Source organism: Hirsutella rhossiliensis, assembly GCF_020360975.1.
Source record: "Hirsutella rhossiliensis strain HR02 chromosome Unknown scaffold00003, whole genome shotgun sequence".
In the NCBI taxonomy this organism is placed as follows: Eukaryota; Fungi; Ascomycota; class Sordariomycetes; order Hypocreales; family Ophiocordycipitaceae; genus Hirsutella; species Hirsutella rhossiliensis.
Window position 1 is genome coordinate 1829615 of NW_025408669.1, and position 27046 is coordinate 1856660.

The 27046-nt window shown below is 59.9% G+C and overlaps 8 protein-coding genes across 8 annotated transcripts; 4 read left to right on the forward strand and 4 right to left on the reverse strand.

Annotated features, from left to right (window-relative positions):
- Window positions 1-41: 41 nt before the first annotated feature.
- On the reverse strand, window positions 42-4742 carry HRG_03094 (ABC transporter transmembrane domain-containing protein; the record flags this gene model as incomplete). Its single annotated transcript, XM_044861565.1, has 3 exons — window positions 42-2433; window positions 2488-4163; window positions 4323-4742. 3 exons carry the CDS (start codon window positions 4740-4742, stop codon window positions 42-44), a joined length of 4488 nt encoding a protein of 1495 aa, XP_044722591.1.
- Window positions 4743-6211: 1469 nt separating this feature from the next.
- On the forward strand, window positions 6212-6946 carry HRG_03095 (exosome component EXOSC1/CSL4 domain-containing protein; the record flags this gene model as incomplete). Its single annotated transcript, XM_044861566.1, has 4 exons — window positions 6212-6273; window positions 6337-6496; window positions 6539-6667; window positions 6776-6946. 4 exons carry the CDS (start codon window positions 6212-6214, stop codon window positions 6944-6946), a joined length of 522 nt encoding a protein of 173 aa, XP_044722592.1.
- Window positions 6947-8583: 1637 nt separating this feature from the next.
- Window positions 8584-9330, forward strand: HRG_03096 (GDP/GTP exchange factor sec2p domain-containing protein; the record flags this gene model as incomplete). Its single annotated transcript, XM_044861567.1, has 1 exon — window positions 8584-9330. The coding sequence occupies one exon, from the start codon at window positions 8584-8586 to the stop codon at window positions 9328-9330; it is 747 nt and encodes a 248-aa protein (XP_044722593.1).
- A 747-nt stretch (window positions 9331-10077) lies between these two features.
- Window positions 10078-11631, reverse strand: HRG_03097 (putative tRNA pseudouridine synthase 4; the record flags this gene model as incomplete). Its single annotated transcript, XM_044861568.1, has 2 exons — window positions 10078-11498; window positions 11571-11631. The coding sequence occupies 2 exons, from the start codon at window positions 11629-11631 to the stop codon at window positions 10078-10080; spliced, it is 1482 nt and encodes a 493-aa protein (XP_044722594.1).
- A 1586-nt stretch (window positions 11632-13217) lies between these two features.
- Window positions 13218-15690, forward strand: HRG_03098 (defective in methylation-7 protein; the record flags this gene model as incomplete). Its single annotated transcript, XM_044861569.1, has 4 exons — window positions 13218-13482; window positions 13546-13988; window positions 14046-15259; window positions 15579-15690. 4 exons carry the CDS (start codon window positions 13218-13220, stop codon window positions 15688-15690), a joined length of 2034 nt encoding a protein of 677 aa, XP_044722595.1.
- A 710-nt stretch (window positions 15691-16400) lies between these two features.
- Window positions 16401-18985, reverse strand: HRG_03099 (MIF4G like domain-containing protein; the record flags this gene model as incomplete). The annotated part of the gene is made up of 4 exons (XM_044861570.1): window positions 16401-17182; window positions 17244-18324; window positions 18379-18854; window positions 18925-18985. 4 exons carry the CDS (start codon window positions 18983-18985, stop codon window positions 16401-16403), a joined length of 2400 nt encoding a protein of 799 aa, XP_044722596.1.
- A 4699-nt stretch (window positions 18986-23684) lies between these two features.
- On the forward strand, window positions 23685-24464 carry HRG_03100 (integrase core domain-containing protein; the record flags this gene model as incomplete). Its single annotated transcript, XM_044861571.1, has 1 exon — window positions 23685-24464. The coding sequence occupies one exon, from the start codon at window positions 23685-23687 to the stop codon at window positions 24462-24464; it is 780 nt and encodes a 259-aa protein (XP_044722597.1).
- A 597-nt stretch (window positions 24465-25061) lies between these two features.
- HRG_03101 (cytochrome p450 domain-containing protein) lies at window positions 25062-26689 on the reverse strand (the record flags this gene model as incomplete). Its single annotated transcript, XM_044861572.1, has 2 exons — window positions 25062-25814; window positions 25868-26689. The coding sequence occupies 2 exons, from the start codon at window positions 26687-26689 to the stop codon at window positions 25062-25064; spliced, it is 1575 nt and encodes a 524-aa protein (XP_044722598.1).
- Between the last annotated feature and the right edge of the window lie 357 nt (window positions 26690-27046).

The window sequence follows — 27046 nt, forward strand, 5'->3', positions numbered from 1 at the left end:
TACCTGAGGTGGTTCTTGGCACCTCTGGGGGCATGTCGTCCTCAGGGAGCCTTGCCCACGGCGGCTGTTTGGCGGCCCGAGACGGCGTTGCTGGCGGCCTCGAGGTCGGCGAGGCGGATGCCGCTGCGGTCGCACATGGCGCGAAAGATGCCGTTGCGGTGCCACAGGGCGCGCGGCGAGTCGAGCTCGGCGATGCGGCCGGCGTCCATGACGCAGATGCGGTCGTAGGCGATGATTGTGCGCAAGCGGTGGGCGATGCACAGCAGCGTCTTGCCGCGAAAGGCCGTGGCCATGGTGCGCTGGACCTTGTCGTCCGTCTCCATGTCGACGGACGAGGTGGCCTCGTCGCAGACGATGATTTGCGAGCCGCGGACGAGGGCGCGGGCCAGGGCCATGAGCTGGCGCTGGCCGAGGGAGAAGTTGAGGCCGTCTTCCTCGACGGCGCTGTCGAGGTGGATGCGCGGGGATGGGGAAGAGGAGGATGTCGAGGTGTCAGGGGAGGAGGAGGAGGAGGTAGAAGGGGGCAGGGGAGCGGCGGCCTCGGCGGCGGACGGGTCGGCGGGGACGAGATCGGCCTGGCGCAGGGCGGACCAGAGCTCGAGGTCCGAGTGCTCGCCAAAGGGGTCGAGGTTGCTGCGGACGGTGCCGCGGAAGAGGGTCGGGTCCTGGGGGATGATGGCGAGGCGGGAGCGCAGGTCGTGCAGGCCGACGGTGGCAATGTCGAGGCCGTCGATGGTGATGGAGCCGGCCGAGATCTCGACGAGGCGGAAGAGGGCGCTGACGATGGAGCTCTTGCCGGCGCCGGTGCGGCCGACGATGCCGACGCGCTCGCCGGCGGCGACGTGCATGGACAGGCCGCGGAGGACGAGGGGCAGGTCGTGGCGGTAGCGCATCTCGACGGCGTCGAAGGCGATGGCGCCGCGGTCGGGCCACTCGGGCCGGACGTCGACGGTGTGGGCGGGAGCCTCCTCGTCGAGCTCGGTGCCGTAGTAGCGCAGGCGCTCGACGGCGTTCATGCCGTTCTCGACCTCGGCCAGCTGGCGGATGGAGAACTGCAGCATCTGGACAATGGCGAGGATGTAGCTGAGGACCAGGCCGCTGATGGAGGGGTCGACGTTGAAGCGCGAAGTGACGACGAGGATGGCGACGGTGAAGACGAGGGCGTTGCCGACCATGTCGAGGCGCAGCGACAGCCAGCGCTGGTTGGCAAAGGTCAGGTAGTAGGCGGCGTTCATGTCGTCGACGGCGGCGCGCAGGTCGGCGACGAAGCGCGGGCGCAGGCCATAGGCGCGGATGGAGGCGACGCCGCTGAGGCCCTCGGCGAAGCGGGCGAAGACGGTGGAGCGCAGGACCGACTCGAAGCGCTTGACCTCGCGGGCCGAGGCGCGGTAGTAGGAGGCGGCGACGACGAAGAGCAGGTACAGCGGGACGAGGGCGACGGCGAACCAGTGGAAGAAGGCGACGATGAGGGCGAAGACGGCCGTGACCATGGCCAGGGTGAAGTAGAACATGCGGAAGGCGTCCGTCAGGTTGTTGTCCATGACGTCGACGTCGCGCGAGAAGCGGTTGGTGATGCGGCCGAGCGGCGTCGTGTCGAAGAAGGCCATGGGCGCGCGCAGCACCCGCGTCACCGCCTGGCGCAGCATGACGCGCGACGCCCGCGTGCCCAGGATGGACAGCAGCAGGGAGAAGAGGAACATGAGCAGCGCCTGCGCGGCCCCGAGCCCGGCGTAGATGCCCATGTACTGGCCCGTCGACAGGCCGAAGCGGTCCGACGTCCAGTACGACAGCCACAGGCTGGTCATGATGTTGGCCGCCTGCGACAGCACGAGCGTGACGAAGACCAGCGGCGCGTTGAGCAGCGAGCCCGACGCGCGGACGTAGGCGCCGTACACGGACCACGGCACGCTGGCCTCGGCCTTTTCCTCCTGCTGCATCAGCGCCGCGCCCTTCTTGGCCCGCCTCCGCGTCTTGGTCTTCGTGCCCCCCTCGGCCTCGGTCTCGATCTCGTCGTCGTCGTCGTCGTCGTCCGTCTGCTTCGTCTTCTTCTCCTCTCCGGCCCCCGTCTCCATCAGCGCCCGGAACCCCTTGTGCTCCCGCATCAGCTCGTCAAACGTGCCGACGGCCACGATGCCGCCGCCCTCCATCCACACGATGCGGTCGCAGCGCGCCAGCACCCACAGCTGGTGCGTCGCCAGCACGCGGCACTTGTCGCCCAGCAGGCCGAGGATGGCCTCGTCGAAGATGTGCCGCCCGACGTGCGCGTCGACGGCGCTGAGCGGGTCGTCCATGAGCACAATGTCGGCGTCGAAGTAGATGGCCCGCGCAATGTTGAGCCGCTGCTTCTGCCCGCCCGAGATGGTGATGCCGCGCTCGCCGATTTCCGTCTGGTCGCCGTTGGGCAGCATGTCGAGGTCGGCCTCGAGGGCGCATCTGCAGACGACGGTCAGCCTTGATCTCGTCCTCCCCTTGGTCCACCGTACTCACGCCTCGATGACCCTCCGGTACCAGCGCCTGTCCATGTCCTTGCCAAAGGTAATGTTGTTCTGCAGCGTCGTGTTCTGGATCCAGGCATACTGCGGACAAAACGCCCGCGACGCCCCAAACACGACGTCGCCCTTTGTCTTGCGCATGTCGCCCGCCAGCGCCGCCAGCAGCGAGCTCTTGCCGCTGCCCACGGATCCGATGACGGCGATGAGCTCGTTGCGCCCGGCCTGCAGGTCAAGGCCCTGCAGCTTGAAGGGCTCCCGTCGCTCCTCGGGCCCGTCCTTTGTCTCTGCGGGCTTGTCCGACGACGCCTTGTTGCCCGCGGCCAGTGTCCCGACGTTGGGGTCTTGCGACGGCGTCTTCTCCCACGTAAAGGCGGCGCCGCGCAGCTCGATGGCGTGCGGGCTCTCGAGGTCCACGACGGCGTCCTCGTCCTTTTCCTCCTCGGTGAGAAACTGCTCGATGCGATACAGCGAGGACCAGGCGTCGGTGACCTGGCCCAGGACCAGGGGCAGCAGGTTGAGCGGGATGCGCAGGCCGTTGAACAGGGCCAGCGAGGAGAAGACCTGGGCCGGCGACAGGTCGTGATGCGACAGCGAGTAGACGATAAAGGACAGCATCGAGGCAAAGATGGGCAGCGACATGCTGACGGCGTTGATGGCGTTGCGGATGGCCAGCAGCACCTGGATGGCGTGAATCTCGCGCGCACGGAACTGGCCCAGCCGGTCGAGAAAGGCCCTTTCCCAGCCAAAGAACTTGACGAAGCGCACCGACTGCAAGATCTCCTGCGTCAGCGAGACGCGCTGGTCGGTGATCTTGTTGATGGCCTCGCGGCGGCGGAACAGGCTGCGGATGGCGCGCGTCAGGGCCGGCACGCCCAGCACCAGCAGCGCGAAGCCGGCGAGCGCGCTGTACGTCAGGTTGACGAGGAGCAGCACGAGGGTGATGAGGCAGAGGATGGGCGCCGTCCAGATCATGTGGAAAAGGGCCGAGGCTTGGTCGACGCGGTACGTGTCGACGCTCATGAGGTTGACGATGCGCCCGTTGGCCCAGCCGATGCCGGGGGCATCTTTGGCGTTCTTCTTGGCGTCCTTGTCCTTCTTCTTCTTCTTTTCCTCTGTCTGGCCTGGTTTCTCGCCCGTCGCAGCATCACCGTCGGCATCACCATCACCACCACCAGCCTGCGCCTCTCCTCCCCCAACACCGCCGGCACGCGCGCGTCCCGAAATAACCATGGCCTTTTCGTAAATCATGCCGATGAGGACCGCCCGGCTCTGCCCGCCCATCATCATGCCGCGGTAGATGAAGTGGCTCACGCACACGCTCTGCACGATCTGCATGGCCGTGATGCCGACGGCGAGCCCGACGCCGCGACCGATGGGCGGCGGCGGCCGCTGCTCGACGCTGGCGCGGTAGGCGTCGGCGGCGAACTGGATGAGGAAGCGCAGGGTAAAGGGCGCAATGACCTGGGGCAGGGTGCCGAGCAGCGCGAAGAGGCCGCCGAGCCAGAACTCGAGCGTGAAGCTGTCGTGGAGCGCCCAGAAGAGCGGATGCTTGTCGCCGGCCGAGACGCGGCGCCGGAAGGCCTCGCGCACCCGCGCCGTCATGGGCTCGACGGCCCGGTCCGGGTTGACGGTCCAGATGTCGCCGGGTTGGAGCCGGCGCTTGTAGCCTGTCTGAGAGGTGTCAGTCTACATGCTCTCTTGGCGCCAATTGTCCAATGCCTTGCATAGACGGTCCAACGGTCTCGCGCCACCAAACGTGGACGCAGAGTATAAGTGTGTGTATGGAGTGTAGGTGTCCAAATATCGAGCGAGAGACAGACAGAGACTCACCGTCATGAGGGGCGTCATCCACTGAAACGTCAACCTGCTCAGGAAACTCGCCCCGTGCTCTCGAGACACGATGCGCTCCTCTGGAACCTCGGGGATCCGGCCCCATCGCAGCGGATTCACCCGCTGGCGCCACGTCCTCGAGCCCTGCTCCTCGGCTCCGGTCCGGGACCTTGTCGCGGCCATTGTCGTCGCCACGCTCGTGTCTGTCGCATAGCTCTTTGTCGCCGCGAGGCCGGTGCCGCGGCTCAGCTCGGCGGCTCCGTCGCCGCCGTCTCGGACTTGCTTCTTCTCGTTGGCGGCGGCCTCGTCCGTGTCGACGTGTGGAGAGATGGCATCGTGGGTTGTTGTGTCGTCGACCGTGACAGCTACCAGGCCGTCCTCCGGTGCCCGCAACTCCTTGCTCTCGGGAGGGTCTGCCATGACGAACAGGGAAGAGGGAAGGAACGAGGTGCCTCGTGGGCTCCGAGGACGATTCGATGTTTAATTATAAAGTACAAGACCAACGGTGAACACCGATGTCCCGGTGCGTGGCGAATGGAGTCGTCTGCGCACAGGCAACCGAGCGGGACAGTAGTGGACCACGGACCAACAGCGACGGCATTGGGGGTTCCGGCAAGAGCATATCACCAAAGAGGACGAGGTGTGTGTGATGCTGGGGTCATGTCATCAAGACCGGCGTTGGGCGTCTCCCCGAGTGTGAGCCAGAGCGACCATGATGCCCGTTTTAATGCTGCCTCTGTGCTACCATGTAGATGCGACGACAAGACCGGGTCCGGCGGTGACAAGCAAAACCACAAAAAAACAAGAACCTGCACCACCAGCAAGCCCACTAGAGCAGCAGGTCGGACGCCCGATGCTCCGACGCCACTCCCACGCAGCAAAGGGCGAGGGACGGCAGAGGAGGAGCAAACACAAACGACCCCCTGGTCGCGGCGGACAACTGAACTTGCCAGCTGCAGGCGGACTCCACTCCGCCCGCCATGTTCTTCAACGCCTACTAATACTTTGCAAGCCCCTTGATTGTTGATTGTTCAGCACGGCACGGTTTGCCTTGTGGTGCGGAGAAGGAGAGTTGGACGGTTGTGGGGTTTCGAGAGCGTAACGGCTGGGGAGCGAATGGCATCGAGGCCATGACTGTACAGGAAGGGCGAAGGGCCCGAGTCGGAGTTTGATTATTATTCACAAACGCATGGGGGAGGGGGGTCCGGGATTTGCGTCGAGGCCGGGTAAGCCGGCAACGTGATTCAACCCCCCTCGCGTCACGCCCGACTCTGATGAGCCTGTCCTGTCTTATCCGCACAACGTACTTCGTACTGTACACCAAAGCATCCGTCCAGCGCAACGTCGGCTCTTAACCTCGAATTCTCCCATGGTAGTCCGCGGTCCAGCTGCCTTTGCATGAAGCAGTCAGTGACGGCTGCTTCTTCTCTTCCTCCTCCGCACCCGGGCAACCTAAAGATGACGGCGCTTGAAACATTTCGACGCCTCATCGGTAAAATCATCGGCGCACGAACCCTTGTGCCGTTAAACAAAGCACTAGTGCCTGCTGCCTACATGTCGGTCTTTGTCGGGCCCCTAACTCCATGCGGGGCCCGAGCTCAGCCGGATCGGGGCCGGGATTGCCGAGTCGGCAGCGACGGGCGCCAGTTGCGGAGACGCGGAGTGCGGAGCTTTGGATGCCCCGCTTAAGTCCGCTTGGGTATTACTCCGTACTGTACGGAACGTACATAGTCTAATGATGAGTAAGCAAAGCAGACCGGGTAAATCCATGCGAATGCTTGTCGATAAGGGCGTATCGTGTGCAGCCTCTGAGGGACAATCTGCAGGCTCTGCCGTAGCCTTGCCTCCGAGAACCCATCACGCCGCCTCTCCACCCCCCGCGCACCACCATGGCGGTCGACGACGTCCCCTCCGTCGCCATCCCCGGCGAGCCCCTCGGCCCCGTCTCCAAGTACGCCCCCGGCCCGGGCACGCATGTCTTCGAGGGCAACGTCGTCTCGTCCCTCCTGGGTAGCGTCACCGTCGAGCAGCCGGCCAAGGCGCCCGGCCCCGCCAAGCGGCTCAACAAGCTCACGGCGCCCGAGGGCGGTGACCTGGCCACCGTGTCCGTGGCGAGGCACGGCCGCCGGCGCGAGGTGCTGCCCGACGTCAACAACGTGGTGCTGGCCCGCGTGGTGCGCCTCATGCCCAAGCAGGCCATTGTGGTGATCCAGCAGGTCGGCGATACGGTGCTGCAGACGGAGTGGCAGGGCGTCATTCGCGTGCAGGACGTCAGGGCCACGGAAAAGGACAAGGCCAGGATCCACGACTCGTTCAAGCCGGGAGACATTGTGCGGGCCCAGGTGGTAGGTTTGCTCCTTCTCCTCTCCTCATACTTGTGTGTCTTTGCGTCGCTTGGCAATGTCGGTTGCGCTGGATGATGCGAGGCAAAAGCTGACGCTGGCAAAACCTAGATTTCCCTCGGCGACCAGGCCAATTACTACCTGTCGACGGCGGCCAATGAGCTGGGCGTCATCATGGCCACGAGCGAAGCCGGCAACGACATGGTGCCGGTCAGCTGGAAGGAGTACAAAGACCCTGAGACGGGTCTAGGCGAGCCGAGAAAGGTGGCCAAGCCGAGCTGAGGAGAGGGAATTGAATCCGAGGTCGAGCAGGCCTGTTAGGCTCAAAGTGCGCGCATTTGGGCCGCTGAAAAGGAGCCTGGGGTCGACAAGAACTGCCCGGTTGCTGCTACTTCGTCAGACTGACACGAACGCCAGTACAGCGGCAGAGACGCACCGCTACCATGGAGGGAATGGCGACTCTGCGCGATGGCGGTCGTCTGTGAGAAGAGACGGCTGGTTGACTTCTTGAGGGGTTCTTGAGGGGCGCAGCGCAGTGTGTGCTGGAGATTGGCTGCCACGAGTCGCCAGCAGACAGGGGACATCTGGTTAGCACATGGTACCTTGGCGTGCAAGGTGCCGTGCATGACCCCCAATGTACTGTACTGTACTCGGTGGCGTCACGTAGATCTCCCGCGTTCCCCTGCAGATTCGGGGCAATGGATCGATGGACGATGCTCAGGGTCTCCTTGTGCCGTGTCACCTGTCATTGTGCATTCGAAGCTGTCATGCCGGTTGCACTGAGCCTGCGGCACAGACGTCGACACTGTCGAGCCGGCCAATCACATGAAAGCTGGCATGTGAACCCGCTGTTCGAAACGGAACCCCGGCGGGGGCGAGGCCCACTGGAACGCTTTTGTTTCTTCAGGGGATGCAAGGTCCCCGGGTCAGCCCTCCTTGAGGGTTCGTGCGCGATGCTTAAACCGACTGTGTTTTGACTGGTGACAAGAATAGACGGAAATTTGAATTTACATCTTCTTCTTTGTCCCCCACCTATGTATCTATTTGAGTTGTTTCGGGAAGCTTCTTGTTGCTTTGTTTAGTATTGGCGGCTGATTGATTAGCGGCATTGAATGCCCGCCCGGCCGGTGCCTCGGAGGCCTGAACGCTCTCCATTCCACGCGTCATAGTGGAGCCAATCGCCATCAGTCACAGGGCCTCTCCACTGTCGTCAAGTTGTGCAGGTACAGTACTACAGTACTGTGCATGCATGCCTACCGCACAGAACAGGACAGTGTAGCGCATTGTCTTCTCGCGCCCGCCAGGCCCTTAACTATCAGTGCTCTATTCTTGGTTGCCGCTGCCTTCTCTCACCATCTACAGCGTAAGATGGACCCTTCTTGAAGCTGCGGCGCACACGCAAAGTACCTACCATGTCTCTCCCATTGTACAGAATACCTCAGACCTTGCAACTTGTACCGTAGGTCAAGGTCATTCCGGACCAGGCCCCGCCCCAAGTGTCCACCAGTGGCGGTACCGCCGCCGAACCGCTTGCGCTCCTATCCCGGCCAGGTATCTAGGTACGTGTCGGGTACCGGACGTGAACACAAACAAGTCGGCGCATGCCATCCATCCATCCATGCCTCGACGCATGAACTGGGCACCGCCACTCTTTTTCTTGGTCACTCTCTCCCTCTCTTATTGCCTCGTTTCTCACTCTGCCTGTCTGCTGAGTCGTCTGAGGCTGATGGACAAAAACCCCCGTCTTCTCGGGCCCGACACGCGCATCCGCCAGACCAACAAGCCCGCCCTCGTCATCACCACCATCAGCCTCGCCGCCGCCGCCACGTGAAGAAAAAAAAAAGGGCCCTCCGCCCGCCGCCGCCGCATCTCCTCCGCAACCTGCAACCAAACGAGGGAAAGACAAACACGGCGCGGCCATGTCCTCGACCGCCGTCCTGACCATGGCCACGGCTCAGCTCCCCGCATCGACGACGGCGCCGAGGACCGCGACCATGACGGCGTGCTGCCCCGGCTGCGGCTACGGCCGGTCGTCGTCGGCCACCGAGTCGTCGGAGCTGCTGCTCGCCCAGTCCCGCATCCACGACCTCGAGTCCCAGGTCCGCCACCTCAACCAAAAGGCCGCCGCCGCCGCCGACCGCTGGGCCGCCTACGAGGCCGAGCTATCCAAGCTGCGCGCCCAACAGACGGCCCCGCGAGCCCCGTCGTCCCTCGCCCAACCGCAGCACCAGCTCGATCCCGCCTCGGCCGCCCCGAGCCCCACGCGCACCTCGTTCCTCCAGTCCGCCCCGGGCCGCATCTCGGCTCTCCTCTACCCGCGCAAGTCGACGCCCAACCTGCGCTCCGACACCCCGCCTCTGCCTTCCAGCGCCACCACCAACAACACCACCGAGGACCTGCTCGAGGCCTTGACACGCGAGAAGACACTGCGCCGCGAGGCAGAGGGCCGCCTCAGCGCCACCAGCAAGGAGGTCGAGGAGCTGAGTGCGAGCCTCTTTGAGCAGGCAAACGAGATGGTGGCCGACGAGCGCCGTGCCCGTGCCCGCCTCGAGCAGCGCGTCGGCGAGCTCGAGAAGCGCGACACGGATAAGCGGAGGCAGCTTGAGAGGCTCGAGGTGGCCATGCAGAGGATCGAAAAGGCTAGGAGCCTGCTGGACGACAAGTAATGCAAGCGTCACTCCTTTCTATCCGCTAGGAAATGAAAGGTCTGCACGTCAAGCACAGAGAGGGAAGCACACGCCAAGCCAGCCACCATTGGAAAGGGCGCCAGGGGCAGCTGGGGAGCAAAGACAGTCTTGAAAGCCATGAGAACGTCGCTTCCCCCGCTTCTTCCCTCTGGCCAAGGGCTGCACGCACGGGTCGACCGTCCACGATGGTCGTGTGCGCGCCTCGCGCCGATGCAACTCGGGATGGGAGACTTAATCATACGTCTTGACGTCGCTCCCGACCACCGCGAGTCGCATACAAGGCCCGTCGAGGGCAGCTACCGTGGTGTATACCGAGCCCGGCACCATGCACCAAGGAATTGGGCCATGAGTTCACGATAGACAGCTACTACCTAGCCAGCTTCACGATATCGTAAATAATACGTGGACTTTAGTGTCCTTGACACCATCAAGTTGGCCCATTCCTCTATCGTAGCCGCCTTCGATGCGTATTTCCAGAGCCTTGTCTGTCTCCCCTTTTCCACTTTGAGTGCAAGCATGACGAGGCTCGCCGCGGGTGTGCCTCCGGCCCCCCATGGTGTCGATTCCAAATTAGAATCGAAAATGAAAAGCATAAGAAGACTCGATATAACGCAGAACCTTGACGCCCCTCCTTCAACGCCCTTTTCTCCTTTTGTAGCTCCCTGCCTCAGCCTCGTCCTAGGCAGTGCCGGTAAACTCGGCGCCTCTCACGTCTGCGGCGGTCGATTAATCCTCGATGCCATTCCGCTCTTTTTCGGCTTCAGATCGGCCTGGCTTGTTGATTGACTCGTCGTTAGCCGTCGCCGGCACTTTGCGCGGCGTCGATTGGGCCCCTTCTTGGGCGGGAGAACGCTTGCGCTTCTCGGCCTGAGGCGAGCTTGGGTTGGCCCGGGGCAAGCTGGGCGACTTTTGCTCATGCTTCTTGGGCGTCGGCGAATCTTCCGAGACCTGCTTGGGCTTGGTGGTGGCCGGGGTTCCAGGCCAATGGCCCTCAGGCTCGCCGTTCCAGCGCGCAAGCATGTTGGCCACCTTGGGCCCCCAGACATCTTCGCCCTTGGTCAGGTCGTCAAAGTCGAGCGTGTTGATGCCCCCGACGGTAAAGTCGCTCTGGCGAACGCGACACAGCTCGGCCATGATGCCGGCCGACTCGAGCTTGGCCCCCAGGTCGTGGCAGAAGCTGCGCACGTAGTAGCCCGACGTCACCGTCAGCCGGATTTTGCAGGCCGGGGGGCCCTCGTCGGTCCACGGAGGGGGCGTGTCCTGGTCCGGAGACGGAGGCACGAGGTTGGACCCCTTGGTCGAGTACCCGGGCGGGGGGAGTGAGCCAAGGGCGCCCGACATCAAGGCCTGCGGGGGACTCTGTCTCCGCCTCTTTGGCACGTCGGTGATGAGCTCGTCCTGTCTCGCCTCAAACTTGCGCTTGAACGACTCATGCGCTGCCATTGCTTGGTCGTCTTCCTCCTTTTCTTCAGGAGTCAGCTGTTTGGACGTCTCCTGCAGCTTCTTAACCCGCCAGACTTGCTCGGCAAGTTTGCGCTCGGCCGCCTCGGCCTCCTCGGTGGGCCAGCGGTGGTTGTGCGTGCCGGGCTCGTACCACTCGACGAGCTCGACCTCGAGGGCGTCGACGTCCCTGGCCGCAATCTCGCGGGGGATGGCCTTTCCCTCGCGCGCGTACTCGTAGAGCGGCTTGCCGTTCATCTTGAGGGCCGAGTAGAGCGGGGGGACTTGGGTCTGCTTGCCCCTAAAGCTGGCAAGTTCCTTGAGGACCATTTCCTTGGTGATGTGGTCGTAGGGCCGCTTGTTGATGATGCGACCCACGCGGTCGTACGTGTCGGTGCTGGCGCCAAAGACGACGGTCGTCTCGTACGTCTTTGTGCAGTCGAGGAACTGGGGCAGCATCTTGGTGGCGGATCCGATGCCGACGATGAGCACACCGGTGGCCAGGGGATCTAAGGTGCCTCCGTGACCCATCTTGACCTGGTTGCTTCTTTTGACCTCTCTGCGGCGCTTGAATTGCCCCTTGGACTCCTTGAGGCGCTGCGACTTGGTGGCTTCGATCATGGGCTTGAAGAAGGTCGACGGGTTGAAGTGGTACTGGCACTCGCGGATGATCTGCGCCGAGCTCTGGCCGCAGGGTTTATTGATGGCTGCGACGAAGCAAGCAAGTCAGCAACGCTAATTCGAGCGTCGCAGCGGGAGAAGGGATCGTGCGCGCATACCAAAGACGCCATCGCGGACGACTTCGGAGGCCATCCTCAACACGCGAGCACTTGGTCGCATGCGAACTTTGCCGAGGGAGGAGGCGCCTGCCGATGCGCGAAGACGAGGACTAACGGTAGTGGGTTTGTTGTGCGCCTGTATCAACTTGAAGTGGTCCTCATGAGGGAGAAGCGGCGCAGCGCGAAAAGGAGCGGACTGCAAGTCGGAAGGATGAGGATATGTAAAAGGCTCTTTCTTGGTGGTGCAGAAAAAAACCTCCAGGGACCTCTAGCTGGGGGGGCCAGGAGTCGTTGGACTGGGGTAGTGGTTCAATAGGTACCTAGGTATAGACTGGCCAATAAGTACGGAGTACAAGAGGTGCGCCGGCGGAATGGGCTAGTATATGTACATAGGTATCTGAGTATGTACCTGTAGGGTTTACCGCATACTGTGTTTGTGCCTAGCTAGGTAGGTAGGTACCTTCGCGCCCCGGGCGGGGCTAAAAACAGGGGCTGAGTGACTGTCACACGCGCTATAACTGTTTTCCCAATCGGCAGTCTTGCAACTATGGTGCACACATAATAGCGTTGCCGGAAAAATAGTCATCAAGCGTTAACAATCATAAGCTAAGAGACTTTTAGGGGCGTATAATAGATATATAAGTAAAAGAGTTATATAGGCATATAGCTCGTTATATAAGGTAAAACAATTTTAGCTTCTTAAAGCAAAAGAAAGAGCTACCGCCACTTATAGAAGCGGGCGAGCAGCTTCCGACCACACACTCCGGGCGGGCGGTGTTGCGAGGTCCGTCGGGCAAACGTGCATGTGTGCGAAGAAGCTTGGCTACCTAAGTGTCTAGTTGCTGACTAACACTGAGTTGACTAATCAAGCTACCATTCAGTGGGCTAGTGGTTAGTCCGATAATCTACCGCCATTTCGGCAGGCAGTTTAAGGCGCAGGCGGGCAATAAAGGCACGAAATAGAGATGAAGAAAACCCGTCACAGCTAGAGATTAAACACATAATTATAGACATAGGCACGAGCTAACACTGCTATACGCACCTATCACGGGCAGTCGCCCCGGCCCCTGTTCTCAAGTCCGCCCGGGGCGCGAAGGTACAGTTGTCAAGCCGACTAAAGCCCGCATCCGAGTACAGTGAGAAAGCGGCTTACCTAAACTACCCACCCAGCGAAGGTGGACCCACGTGGAGGGTATCAGCTACCTAGGTACGTACTGTACAGTATCCGTACTCCGTATCCGTAAAACAGTACATGTCGCGCTCCACGGGCTGCTTTTTAGGTCGAGGGTCCCCAGCCTGTAATGCCCGCCCCGCCAGCCAGCTGTCTGCAAAGTATCCTCGGGTTTGGCGCCGCGACCCACGCGTACTGCACAGCAGCCGGCAAAGCAAGACCAGTCCTTTCTGGCCGCGTCGCGCCGCCAACTCAAACGCACCTACCACCGTCATCTTCACTTCCATTTTCACCACCACCCGCATACGCATTGCTCTCACTCCCTCTTGCAGCAAACTTGTCTCTCCCTCCCAGTGCTCCATTCGACAGCAGACCCTCTTCGACGCGTGCCCCCACAGCAGCCGCCACACTGATCCCCTCGGCCCATCCTCATCGTCGCTTTTCATGATCCCACGGCTCGCCGCTGTAGCCGGATCATGGTAGGGCGCAGGCGCCGTGCGTCAACGTCGAGCGTCGACAGCGTCGACGACAGCCAGATCCGATGGCGCCAGGAAGCCTCGGTCGTGCGCTCCGTGCCAAAGGACGTGCTTTCCGACGACTGGCCCATCTTTGAGCTGCGCGATGCCGTCGTCCTCCATGGCGACGGCCACACGCTCGAAAATGCCCTCCATGTAGGCATCAGGGGCCCCTACATTGTCAGAGGCCATCTCGTCATCGACGACCCGTCGCAAAAGTCTCGCTGTGAGTTCGGACCGCCTCTCCCTCACGCGCCTCTTGGTCCCTAATCCTTTCTTTCCCCGCCAGTGATCATGCGAGTCCGCAAGTCGATTCCCCTCGAAATCCGCCAATGCGTCTCATATTCCATCGGCGAGTCGCCGGATGGGAGCCCCCTCATCTGGGTCTCGGGCCGAGGCGGCTGGTACGAGATTAATCCCTCGCCCGCCTACCGCTCCATCTACCGCAAGATGTGCGAGGCCACCACGCTCTACTACAACATGGTCGACATATACAACTCGAGGCGCGCCCCCAAAAGGTCAAAGAAGCAGAAGCAGTCTAGCTTGATGGATGAGCTCGCCAGCATCTTCCTCCAATACGCTGCCCGCGTCGGTGACGGGTGCACCTTTGACGAGGTTATTGCGCGCTGCAGCGAGCACGCCGGATTCTTCATCTGCCAGTTCGCTCAGCAGGAGAGCCTCATCGATTGGATTCCCACTGCCTTCTACAGGTGGCTCACCACGGAGCACGCAGTACGTCTCAACCCTAACCAATGCCCTCAAACGAACCTGCCCGCTGACCTGAAAAAGGAGCTTGTCCAAAAAATAGAAGACTCGATGAAGAACCCTCGCAAGCTGTGTCCCATGCCCTCTGCCGAGGCCCTGAGCCCTATGCCGCGAGAAAGTGCCTCGACACCTCTCCCCAAGAGCAGTAGTGTGGAAGCGGCTATGTCCAGGCAAAGCTCACGAGTGGCCAGCTCACGCGTCCCCTCGGCTGCCGCGAACGTTGCCCCTGAGCTCAAGCCTCGCTCTGTTCCGCCACCCCCAAAGCAGTCTCCGAGGCAGACCACACAGCCGGAGAGCGCCGCGGCTGGTGACGACGAGTCGCCCTTCGACTCAGTCTTCAACGCCATGGAAATGGCCTACGATGCGCTGATTGATACAAAGAAAGGGTTGGCGACAACTTCGGTTCTCAACAAGATCTACTTCACTTACAGCTTCCCCCAATACCGAGACGGCACCGTTGGCTCCTTCAAGATTCCCGTCCAGGAAGTCTTGCACTACAACGCATCGGCGCTCCTGGAAAACCTAGAAAAATCCAAATATGAGAGCCATGAGATTTATGCTTTCCTCGAGCAGCTCTCAACCGCAGAGTTACGACTCGTGGTTTTCAAGCCCTCAGACTTTCCCGTCAAGCTTGTGCCTCGAAAGCGCATGGTCCGCCAGTCCAAAAAGGACATCCAGCCTTCTCCAGCGACTGTCGCCCCCGTCACCACCCGTGGCAGGGGGGGGCCGGATGGCGCCGGGTCAGCCGACGTGGCAGCCGCAGGACGGGGCAAGAGCCTCAAGCGTGAGGGCCGACGCACTGGCAGGAAGAGCTTCCTCCGACCGGCCGTCACGAACAAGAAACGACCGCATTCACAGCTGGAAAGCGATTCCGAGGCAGAGGCAGAGGCACCGGGACTGGGGAATTCTCACTATTTCTCGGACGGCGACGACGCCATGGAGGACGCGCCCGATGTGGAAACACCGCAGGATGGAGACACTCCGGACAGTGGCCGGCCCGCGCTACATCAAGAGACGCCCATCAAGATTGTGATACGCGCCGAGAAGATCCCCTCGACCACGCCGCAGGGGCCCGACAACACGTGGACCTGCGACCAGGAGGGCTGCGGCTATATAGTCCGCGGGGGCGACGACGAAGAGTGCCAGGCTCGGATTCGCGAACACTTCGACGATCACGAGCAGCAGCTCGAGAGGGTCAGCCTCGCCGTCACGGAGAGTCGCGGCCACCTGCCCATCAAGTACGCATACTTCCCCCCCTTTCTCATCCTCGTGCTCCTTGAATCGCATGTCCCTTTGCCCCCAACCGCTGCCCCAGCCGTTGCCACAGCCGTGAGCACGCGCGCACGCACCCGCCCTTCCCCTCCTGCCAGCAGCAACGTGGCACCATGTCCCTCTCCACTGCCGCTTCGCAGCAGAAGCAGAAGCAGCAGCTTGAGCAGGGACGTACCGCCGCCTGATCTAAGTAGATCGGCGCGAGAGGGCTTCCACGACCTCGTGCAGCAGTTTCGGCGGCGCCCACGGCCCGTCTGGGACAGAATCAATCTAACGTGCCTGCAGTCACTTGCTCGAGAAGATCAAGCGCATGGGCGAGAAGGCGTCGGAGGGCCCACAGCAGACGATGGACGGCCTCCTGGTTCCGCAGCCGATCAAACGGAAACTGATAGTGTGACCCTGGCGGGCGATTGAGTCCCCCTTTTCGCGGTCTTGGCCGTGTTGGAAAAACTGACCATCTCCCCTTGCGCTGCTAGACAGCCCTGCGCGTGCGTATGGCACCATCGCCCTCGCTCTGGAAAGAATGAACACACGGCAAGGGGCGGGAGTTGGCATGGCATGTTCACTTTGCTTTGCTTTGGCGTTGGGATCGAAGACTGCCATCGACCGGAGGGAAACGGTACGGCATGGCAGTGGGTTTTGCTTTTTATTGCTGCGCCGTTTCGTCTGGCTCTTTGATTCGCGATACTATGCGTCGGCATCCAGACGCGGACTCGGAAGTGGACACGCGCCACGGACTGAATGCCGCCGGCTTGCAGGGCACCCAATGTTCGAGGCAGCGAATGAATACTCCCGACTGACCGGGCGCCAAACTGCCGGTATTGCGGTCAGCCAGCCTTGCATTCTTCACATTCTCAATATGTCCTTGTGTGTCCTGCGACCAGGCTCGAGGTCACCGTACTCTTTCCCTTGCCCAAATCACCTCATTGATTGACGGCGGAAGCCTCGGGGGTCCGTCATCCAGCTGTGCCTTTTACTGTACATGTCCGCCCTCCACGCAGCCGTTTTCCGTCCCACACTTCAAGAACGCTGGGAAGAAGATGTAGAAGCGGCCAGACCGTAGCTCAGAGAGGGCATAGGCCGCAATGCTTATACCGCTGCCGCTCTCTAGCCCTCTACAGCCTTCACGTCCATGGGGACTTCCCTAGCCTTGGTGGCCTCGAGAACAAACGCCTCCTCAATCGCCGCCATGCGCTGAAAGACCCTGAGCCAGCGCTGGCCCCAGCGTCGAACCAGGGCTTCCTTCTCGCTCGACCCGTCACCCGTCTCCATCACCTCGTCCTTGCTGCCGCCCGCCCAGCTGACGAGGGCGTCGTTGGCGGCGCGGAAGAGTTCCCGCATGGCCAGAATCTCCTTTTCGCGGGTCTCGTCGTCGGCGTCGGCAGAGGTCAGCACCTGGCGAAGCCGACCGCTGACCTTGGCGACGGTGTTGCAAACGAGCTCGAAGATGTGCGACTGTCCGAGGGACTCGCCTCCGTTGGTGCCGTTGGCGGGCGTGCTGGCGACCAGGGTCCAGTCTACAATGGAAAAGGGGGTGAGTATCGAGTAGTTGAGCAGCTTCTCGAGGATGGACAACGCGACGCCGGGGTGCGCGTGCCAGTAGCTCATGACCGCCGCAATGATCTGGACCCGGGCGGCGGGCGATGCGGAGCCGGCATCGACGAGCTTTCCCTTGGTTCTATCAATGCAGGCTAGCACGTGGCTGAGCGACTTGGACCCGACCCAGCAGACAGCCGTCATGAAGACGTCTGTGCTGGTCACGACAGGGTCGAGTGCACGCTCGGCAGCCTGGGCCTGGATGCCGTCGATGACGGCCTGCAACTCCTCATCAGGAGCCTTTCGCCTAAGGAGCGCGCCAATCTCTTGGCCTTCTTTCGCAAAAGGAGTGTCTGTCACGTTGAGCTCCGCATTAGTGGCACCGACGCATCGTCAGGGGGATAAGAAACCCACCAGGATCGTCGAATTTATAGTCCGGCACGTCCTTTTCCTTTTCGGGGCCGACGAGAGGCTGATACGGCTCAGGTAGTGTCTTCTGGATTCTTTGCGCGAAGCTGAGTCGCACTTCCTTGTCCAGCGCACCCAGCAAGAGCCATTTGCGAGGGTGAAGATCGGGCAGCTGCGTGTCGTCGACCCATTCGGCCCACTTCCAGGTGAATCCAAAGTTGCTCAAGTGGTGCGAAAACCAGTCGAGGAAACGGTAGTTGAGCTCCAGATCCATCTGCGGGCCGTTTCGATATAGATATCTTATAGCTCTGCCGAGGCTGGGTGCAATGGCCGCAGGGGCAAGTTTGCAAGCTTCTGTGAGCACGGAGTGATAGTAGACTACCTTGCGCTCAGGCTTGGGCAGCAGGAAAAGTTGGGAGAAGACGGTGTCGATGGCGACGTCTTCTGGCTTCCACGTGGCGCGGCTATCGGGGAAGTTGCGCAGCTCGTCAAAGGGTGTTGCTCGCTTGACAAAGGTGCCGTCGGCAAAGTAGCAGTCGAGATCCATCAGGTACCGAGCCACGGCGTTTCGGTTGAAGTCGAGGATGTTGATGGTGTCGACGAGACCATCTCGGATCAGTGATGCGGCAATGTCGCTTGCTCCGGGGACAGATTCAATGTCCTGGTCGGCAAAGACGGAGAAGAAGACCTCGGGGAAGAGCGGCCTTGGCCCAGCAACGACGGTCTTGGGGACGGTGATGACGGGCAACGCGTGCTTGGGGGCGTTTGCAAGCTTATCCTGAGCCTCAATTTCCTCCAGGGGCAGCTGCCAGGGGCGGGGCAGACAGGCAAGCTCCCAGTTGTTGGCAGCCTCGGCCTGGAGCTGCTTCTGCAACAGCATGCACAGGTTACGAGAAGCAGCGGGGCTCTCTTGGGAGCCCTCGGGGTGGAAAGGGTCAACCAGGGCTTGCAGGGCGTGCGGCTCGGAGGCGATGATGTCAGTCTTGTCCATCAGGTCAGCCGCCTTTTGCTGAAACTGGCCTGGAGCCGCGGCCATTGCGTATGGGATGGTCAAGAGGATCATCTTGACTATTTCCGTACCGATCGTCTGTGATGAAGTCAGCGGGGTGTTCGTGGGCTGGGCGTTGAGCAGATGACGGACATCGTCTGAGCTTGCCGTCTGGAGGTCAGCAGCGCGGCTGAACAGCTCTTCCAGGAGGGGAAAGACGCCATCTCCCTCCAAGCACGACTGCAGGCAGGCCAAGAACTTGAGGAGAAGCTTGACCTGTCGCCAGTCGCCGAGGGCGAGGTTGTTGTCGATTGCCTGGGCGAGGCGCACGAGGACGACGTCGACAATGTCGGGCTTGAGCGTGTTCTCGACGAGGACGACGGCAGCCACAAAGGGGGTTTTCAGCGGCTGCTCGACAGCCAGCTGCAAAGCAAGGTTGACAAAGGTGTCGCGCAGCTGTTCATCCTCGTGGTTGTCGCTCAGCATACCAGCGATGGACTGCACCTCGGCACCCCACTGGCGCAGGGGAGAATCGGCGAGACTGAGGAGCTGCCGGCGTAGGCGAACGGGAACCGGGGCCGAGTCGACTCGTCTGCGCTGCTGTCGGCGATCGTAGTGGTCATCGTCGTCTGGGGGGCGGAACTAGGATAAGCTCCTGGTCGCGTTTGATGGAGGTTGGCTGGGCGCTGCGCGACCTACCTTTGTATCTTCGCTTGCGGTTGTTGTAGCCCCCATGAGGACGCTTGTCGTAGTCCGCCATGGTGGGATAGGCTCAATCGCAGGGGGGGCGAGGGTGTGCGAGATTCAGTGGGGAGACTCGAGGAACGAGGTCTAGCAAGAGCGCGATCGAGGAAGATGATGGATGCAAGGAAATGCGACTTGGCTCGCTGCGTGCATTTAACTAATTAGGTAAAGTTAAGCTTCTGGTCATCGCTTAGTCAGCAGCTGCCATGAATACCCGCGCAGGAACTTAATCCCTTGATTGCCTAAACAAGGTCTAGGGTAGGTGAAACTACAAGTACAAGCCACCTTCATGTCTTCGTCTATGTAAGGGGCTACGCCCCGATGTGTAGATCTGGCATGGCCAGACTAGTCACGTGCGAGCGCCACGGACACGACTCCTAAAGGGAGCGATGTAGACACGTCTCCCCTTTACACTCTTTGTAGCTCAATTTACATCAATTACGCCCAGCACCTGTGCTAACAGTGCTGACCCTGTAACATATTGAGCTACCAGTTAACAAAAGACAGGACAGACAGAAGGACAGACAGCAGGACAGACAGCAGGACAGACAGCAGGACAGACAGCAGGACAGACAGCAGGACAGTCAGCAGGACAGACAGCAAGACAGGCGATAGGCTAAACGACGAGACGGACGATCGATCGGACGACGAGACGGACGAACAAGATGGAGGACAATAGTAGTTATGCAGGGCACCGCGACCGGCGGCGCAACGAGCCGATGGAGGGAAGGAGCAAGAGCTCTTGCAGATCTTATCTGGGATCGCGGGAGACGAAGAACTGCGGAAGATGTTCACCGGGCTAGCCTAGCAGCGCCACCGTTGACACCCAGCCCGGGGTGCTCAGTACCCCGGCGATCTTACCCGTCGAACCGAGGCCGGAAGCAGCCCAGGAAATGGACCGTGGCAAGAAGCGCAAGCCGATGACTTGGCCGAAGTGGAACGGTCAACCCGAGTCCTTCCACTTCTACCTCGACCGTCTGGTATTTAAGTACAATACCGACGAAGAGGAGGGCCTAAACGGCAATAACAACGTCGTGTGGTACGAGATCCTGCAGACCTTGCCGGATCAGATGATGAGGAGAGTCGAGGGTTTTTGGAGGCAAGAGAGCGCGAAGGGCAACCCAGACCCCCGGAAATTCTTCTCGCACCTAGCCCAGACGTTCGGCAGCGTGCAGCAGACAGAGAGGGCGCAGGACAGGCTGCGCACCTCATTCAACGAGACAGCCAAGAGTTTGGGAAGTTCCTCCTGAATTCGAGGAAACATTGACCAAAGCGGGCGGCGCGAGCTGGGATAATGCTTCCAAGCTCGCATGGCTACGGAACTCGATCTCTCCTGCTCTCCGTGAGCAACTAGTCCCGGTTATCATGCCGAAGGACTACAACGAGTACATCCAACGTCTACACCCGATTGCTTGGGCGTTCGAGCACACCGCGAAGTTTAAGGCGTTGCAGAGGAAGCAGGGCTCCGCGGGCAACGTGACCAAGGGCAGGCATCAGGCATCGGCAACATCCAGGTCGCCGGTAACGACAACACCCCGGCACCGTCAGCAACGTTACCCGCCGAGCAGAACGCACGTGACGCACGCGACCATGACGGCGACGTAATAATGACGGTTACACGCACTCAGGGCAGGGTCAGAGAGGACGGGCGAACGGCCAGGGTCAAGTGGAACGAGCAAGACGGTTCGCTTCCAGCCTAGGTCAGGACGGAAGCAACGGGCGAGGTGGGTATCCGAGGACGAACGGAATAAACGCCGTGACGAGGGTCGTTGTCTCCGCTGCGGCGACAACACCCATTTCATTGCCGCTTGCCCCTACTCGCCAGGACAGGACCCTAGCCGGTCGAGGGATGTAAAAGTCCGCACCGCTAGGATCATGCCCTTGCTGGAAGATGATGGTAACGACTCTAGTGAGGAAGAGTCAGGACTTAGCGAGACCCCATCCCTCTCGGGAAATGCGTAGCCTCGAAACAAAGACGGGTCTCGAGGCCAAAGAACGGAGCAGTGGCAAAAGAAGAGAAGTTCTCAGGAAAAATGGAAGTTGGTCCTACAATAATTCGAAGCATTATCAATAGGACCAATCTCTTCTCCTCACTCGTAGACGAGGGATGCCAGTGCTACGCCGCGGTTGACGAAGAAGTCGTCGAAAAGTTGGAAGTTCCTATAGTGGAAATAGCACCGCGAGCTATTACAGGAGCATCAGGGGCAATGGAAGGAGCAACGATTAGGGGCCTCGTATGGCTATCAATGGAGGTCAACGGCCACATACAGACGATCTGTGCCTACGTGGTGCCCCGATTGGAATTCCCCCTAATCCTAGGAAAACCCTGGTTATGCCACACAAAGTCGTACTCAGTGCCCCACGAGAAACGACTATGGCATGAACCTACACAAGACTGGGTAGATCACCTCGGGGAAGGAGAATATTCTGCGAAAGCCAAGGAGTTCGAAGAAGCAAAGCACGTACTAGCCAGTACCTTTGTGGGTTACTTTGAAAGGATCCGCAAGCAGGAAGGAAGAGAGGCAGCTGCCACGGCGATTTTCGCTATCAGCATGAAGGATATCGAAAGGGCGTTATCACCAAAGAAACCCATGTCAGAAGCAGAGCTACGCCGAACGATACCCCAGCGGTTCCACGATTTACTGCCTCTATTTATGAAGAAGGAAGCTGATAAGCTGAATCCTCATAAGCCAGGCATAGACCACGAAATCAGAATCAAGGAGGACCCGAATGGCCAGCAGTTACCACTACCGTATGGAGCACTATACGGTATGTCACGAGAGGAACTCCTGGTTCTTAAGAAGACTCTACGAGACCTAGTGGATAAAGGATTTATCCGTGCAAGCAGTTCAGAAGCAGCAGCTCCAGTCCTGTTTGTGAGGAAACCAGGTGGCGGGCTGCGATTCTGTTGTGACTACAGAGCGTTGAACGCAATCACTAAGTCGGACCGTTACCCCTTCCTCTAATAGGGACACACTTCGCAACCTAAAAGATGCGAAGTGGTTCACTAAGGTCGACGTGGTACAAGCGTTCCATAAAGTACGGGTTGCAGAAGGAGACGAGTGGAAGACAGCGTTCCGCACCCGGTACGGTCTCTTCGAATGGATGGTTACCCCGTTCGGGCTAAGTGGCGCGCCAGCAACCTTCCAGCGGTATATTAACGGTATCCTACGAGACTACCTCGACGAGTTCGCCTCTGCTTATATGGACGATATACTTATCTATTCGAGCGGGAGCAGAGAAGACCATTTCCGGAAGGTACGGTTAGTTTTAGAACGCCTCGCCGAGCATGGACTACACCTAGACCCGGAGAAATGCGAATTTGGAGTCAAGCGGATTAAGTACCTAGGATTCATTATTCACGCAGGAATTGGCATTCAGGCAGATCCCGACAAGATACGAGCAATAGTCGAGTGGGCAGTCCCCGTTACCCAGAAGGGGTGCGCAGTTTTCTAGGATTCGTTAACTACTACCGGATATTTATACCGCAAGCCTCGGAAATAACTGCACCCTAACAGCACTAACAGGAGAGGGACTAAGTTCAAGTGGACGGACGAGCACGATATGGCGTTCCAGACACTAAAGACGCTATTTACGAACGCCCCTATTCTTACTCAATGGGATTTCGAGAGGCCAACCTTCGTAGAAGCAGACTGTAGCGGCTGGGCGCTTGGGGGCACACTTACGCAGGAAGTCGACGGACAACGCAAGCCAGTAGCGTTCCACTCGCAGAAGCTATCACCGGCTGAGCGCAACTACCCAATCCATGATAAGGAAATGCTCGCTATTATTCGTTGTCTCGAACAATGGTCAGCCGAGCTACGAAGCTGTGATAACTTCGTTATCCTTACCGACCATAAGAACCTCGAGTATTTCATGACGCGCCAACAGCTCTCGGAAAGGCAGGCACGTTGGGCTGAATATCTCTCGCGTTTTAACTTCCAGCTCCAGTACCGTCCGGGACGGAAGCAGTGGTGCCAGACGCGCTCTCGCCGCGAACAGGACCGACCAAACGAAGCGGATCACGAAGCACGAGATATGCAGCTTATTCCAGAAGCAGCCCTACGTACCTACGTCGGAGTAACGTCGACTCAAGCGGGAGAAGGCGAAGAAGAACACACGGTTTTCCACGACCCAGAGCTACAACAATTATGGCAGCAAACGGCAAACCAGGATCCAGTCTTTACAAGCGTTTATAACGCGGTACGAAACGGATCTCGGTCCTCGACCCCAAGCTTAAGCTGAAGGTACAAGTCGCCGAGTGCTTTATTGATCCTCGGGGGCACCTACGACTACGTGGCCGCTTATGGGTGCCAGGCGCACCGATCACGACAGAAGCAGCAGCCAAGGCAGCACCGCTAGAGCAGGAGTCGCTAAACGAATTACGGGGCTCCTTAATCCAGAAGGTTCATGACTCCCATGTAGTAGGCCACCCGGGACGGGAAGGGACGATAGAAGCCGTATCCAGGGACTTCTACTGGCCGCTAATGCAACAGCATATCCGACGTTTCTTGCGTAACTGCGATGTCTGCGGCCGTACGAAGATATGGCGCGAGCATAAAGGGGTCTACTTAGACCGCTACCCGTACCGGACCGCTTCTTCCGCCAGATACAGATGGACTTTATTACGGACCTCCCTTGCGAACGGTAACCGCTGCCTCTGGGTTATCAAGGACCGGCTAAGTAAGGAAGTTATACTCGAACCGATGCCAACGATGGAAGCGGAAGCATGTGCAGAGCGTTTTCTATGGTGCTTCGCCCGCTACCACTGGTGGCCCGACGCTATAACGAGCGATAGGGGCTCGAATTGGGTAGGCCGCTTTTGGAGGCACATGTGCAAGTTACTGGGGATCGACCAGCAGCTAAGCACGGCGTACCACCCCCAAACCGACGGAGGCCCTGAGAGGATGAACCAAGAAGTACAGGCATACCTCCGCGCCGTGATTAACCAGAACCAGAACGACTGGGATAAGTGGGTTCCCGCGGCTCAGATGGCGTTAAACGGTCGGGTCAATACCTCTATAGGGATGTCCCCATTCTTCGCTATACACGGCTATGAGCCGAAGTCACCAGTTCCCCTCGTTACGGAAGCATATGCGGAAGAGTATCCTCAGCATTCGCCAGAAACCAGGGCAAAGAAATTTGTTACCAAACTACAACAGATTACGGACCTCTGCCAAGCATCAATGGCGACAGCTACGCAGCAACAAGAACGCTTCGCTAACAGACGACGGAACGCGGCAGAACGCTTCGAAGTAGGCGATAAGGTTTGGCTTGACTTACGGAACTACGCGTCAGAGCGACCTAAGAAGAAGTTCGACTGGCTGCACGCTAAGTATACGATAAGCAAGGTACTCGACCCGTACACGGTTGAACTAGCAGACCTCCCGAGGGGCTGCTATAATAGGTTCCACGTCGACCAACTCCGGAGAGCGGGGACGGACCCAATGCCTGGTCAGCAACGCACAGACGCTCAACCCCATCTATCCAAGTAGACGGGAGGCTCACCAAGTAGTAGAGGAAATACTATGCGCTAGGTGGAAGAGAACCGGCCGCGGCCGTAGGCGGAAGTCCTTGTACGCTGGCAAGGTTGGCAAGACCCGACCTGGACCTCTTTAGACAATATGCAACAGACAGCGGCCTTGGATAAGTACGAACAGAGATACGGCCCGGCTCTCGAAAACGATGGACCATACCAGCACCGACGAGTGGCAACGGAAGCACAGCCGGCCCAAATCCAGGGGCAAGTCGAAGGAATACAACCACAGCTGCAGATACAGGGCAAGAGAATACGCGGACCACTACGGGCTAGGACTAATGGCGACGCCCCGTCGATAGTAACGGCACCAGACCCTATAGACGACGGCCCTACGATCGTTGTAGAGGGGACCAGGAACAGGAAAAAGGGCACCAGCGCCAGAGAGGAGTAGGGGGCTAATGTAAGGGGCTACGCCCCGATGTGTAGATCTGGCATGGCCAGACTAGTCACGTGCGAGCGCCACGGACACGACTCCTAAAGGGAGCGATGTAGACACGTCTCCCCTTTACACTCTTTGTAGCTCAATTTACATCAATTACGCCCAGCACCTGTGCTAACAGTGCTGACCCCGTAACAGTCTAACCCGAATCTTGGCACTCACTGGAGGCATAATCATGTTCAACAGGGCTTTCTTCTCCTGCGTCTTCCCCACGCACTCCACCTCATAGTTCTGCACGATGTACGCAAGCGCCTGTTTCATCAGCTGCGAGGCAAACCACCTCCCCGGACACGCGTGTTTGCCGAAGCCGTACGTGAGAAACGACGAGCTCACGTCGACACTCCGCTTCTGCCCGGCAGCCTGGCGACCCGCGCCGTCTGGACTCTCAAAGTCTCGTGAGAAGCGGAAGGCATCATAGCGCAGCGGGTCGTCGTAGTAGCTGGCATCGCGATGGATGGCCTGCGACGGAATTCCCAGCCGCACGCCGGGCGGGATCTTGATGTCGCTGCCGAGATCGAGCGCTTGGCCTGGACCGACGATGCGCGGCAGTGAGATGATGCCGAAGCAGGATATGCGCATCGACTCCCTCACGGCAGAGTCGACCCGGAACAGCTTGTCGATGGCTTTGCCCGTCACCAAGCCGTCCAGCTCCGCGGCCACGCCGTCGCACTCTCTCCGGAGACCAGCCACAAAGTCGTCCCTGGATTCGCTGCCATGGAGGTCGAGCACGCAGTTTGTGAATGCATAACTGGTCGTGTAGATGGACACCAGGTTCAGGATCAGAAGCCGCTGCGCTATGCCCGCCGGCTCCATCTGGCCGGGCCCGACCTTGGCACACCTCTCCACCATCCATTGAAGGGCGTCATCCTACAGGTGTCAGGGTCAGAAACACGAGGGAACGAGAGTCCAGCATCACTCACCGGCATCTTCTCGCCCGCCTTGCCGCCGTCCCACCTCCTGAGCCTCTCTTCAACCAGGGGCACGAGCACCCTCTTGCAGCCGGCGAGATATCTCTTGGCAGGCAGCGCTATCAACGGTCCCAACGCCGGTCTCGTGCACTTGGGCATGGCTGTTATCAAGGCTGACCCCATGTAGACGGCATTCGCATACAGCCGTGACTGTTCCAGCAGCGTCTCGTTTCGACACAGCGGCAGGCCCACGTAGGCGCGGTTGACTGCTCGCGCAACGGCTCTGCTCAACGTGTCCCAGGCGCCAACCGTCGTCCAGTTCTGCGAGTCGGCTCCCCAGCAGTCTCGAAACGCCGCATCAAGCTCCTCCGCCGTGCCAGCCGCGAAGAAGCCGACATCCTTGGTCATGTGCTTTCTGACAATGTCGAAGTGGATGCTGTTCTCGTACAGCTCCCTATCTCCAATCATGTACTTGGGCTGTATGGACTCGCTCTGCGCCTCCGCGGCAATGACGTGCTTCTCCGACTTGTTGAGCACGTGCAACTGGGATGGCGGCAGTGCGACGATGGCGCCGACTCCTGTGCTTGGCAGGGCAAAGGGTATGTCTCGCTTCTTGCAGAATTTGTTGTAGCCCTCGGTTGCCATGTCTGCAGAGGCCGTGATGGAGCGAAAGGCAGCAAGCGACCATGGAAAAAAGACTCCGGACGAGACGCCGGCGGTTGGAAACGACGCCCAGAACTCGGCTTGCTTGCTCGGCTTGGAGAGACGGAGGGTTGCGAGAGCCCAAAGGCCGACGACGAACAAGAGCAACTCTACGGCCATTGCTTCGGCCATGGTGTCGAGGCACTTGACGAGAAGGCAAGACATGAAGACAGCTCGAGTCGTGAATTTGGCTCTTGAGTATCATTATCTCGCATGCCTGTCTATACGACTTGGACTTTTCCTACTCGGCTTTATACACCGTCGATGGCAACGCCGTTTCATGACGCCGAAACCCCAGACACGACTTACACGAAAGGAACCTGCTCCTCCGCCGGGCGGCGCCAGGCTCGGAGTAAGCTGACGGGGATGACCCCCCAGGGGTGTGTGTAAAAGGCCAAGGCGGTATCGGGCCGCATCCTTAAGGATTGCAGGAGAATCAGGGCTGCCACCTGCAAGGGTTCTTGATCGGGAAACCTCTCACAAGAATGC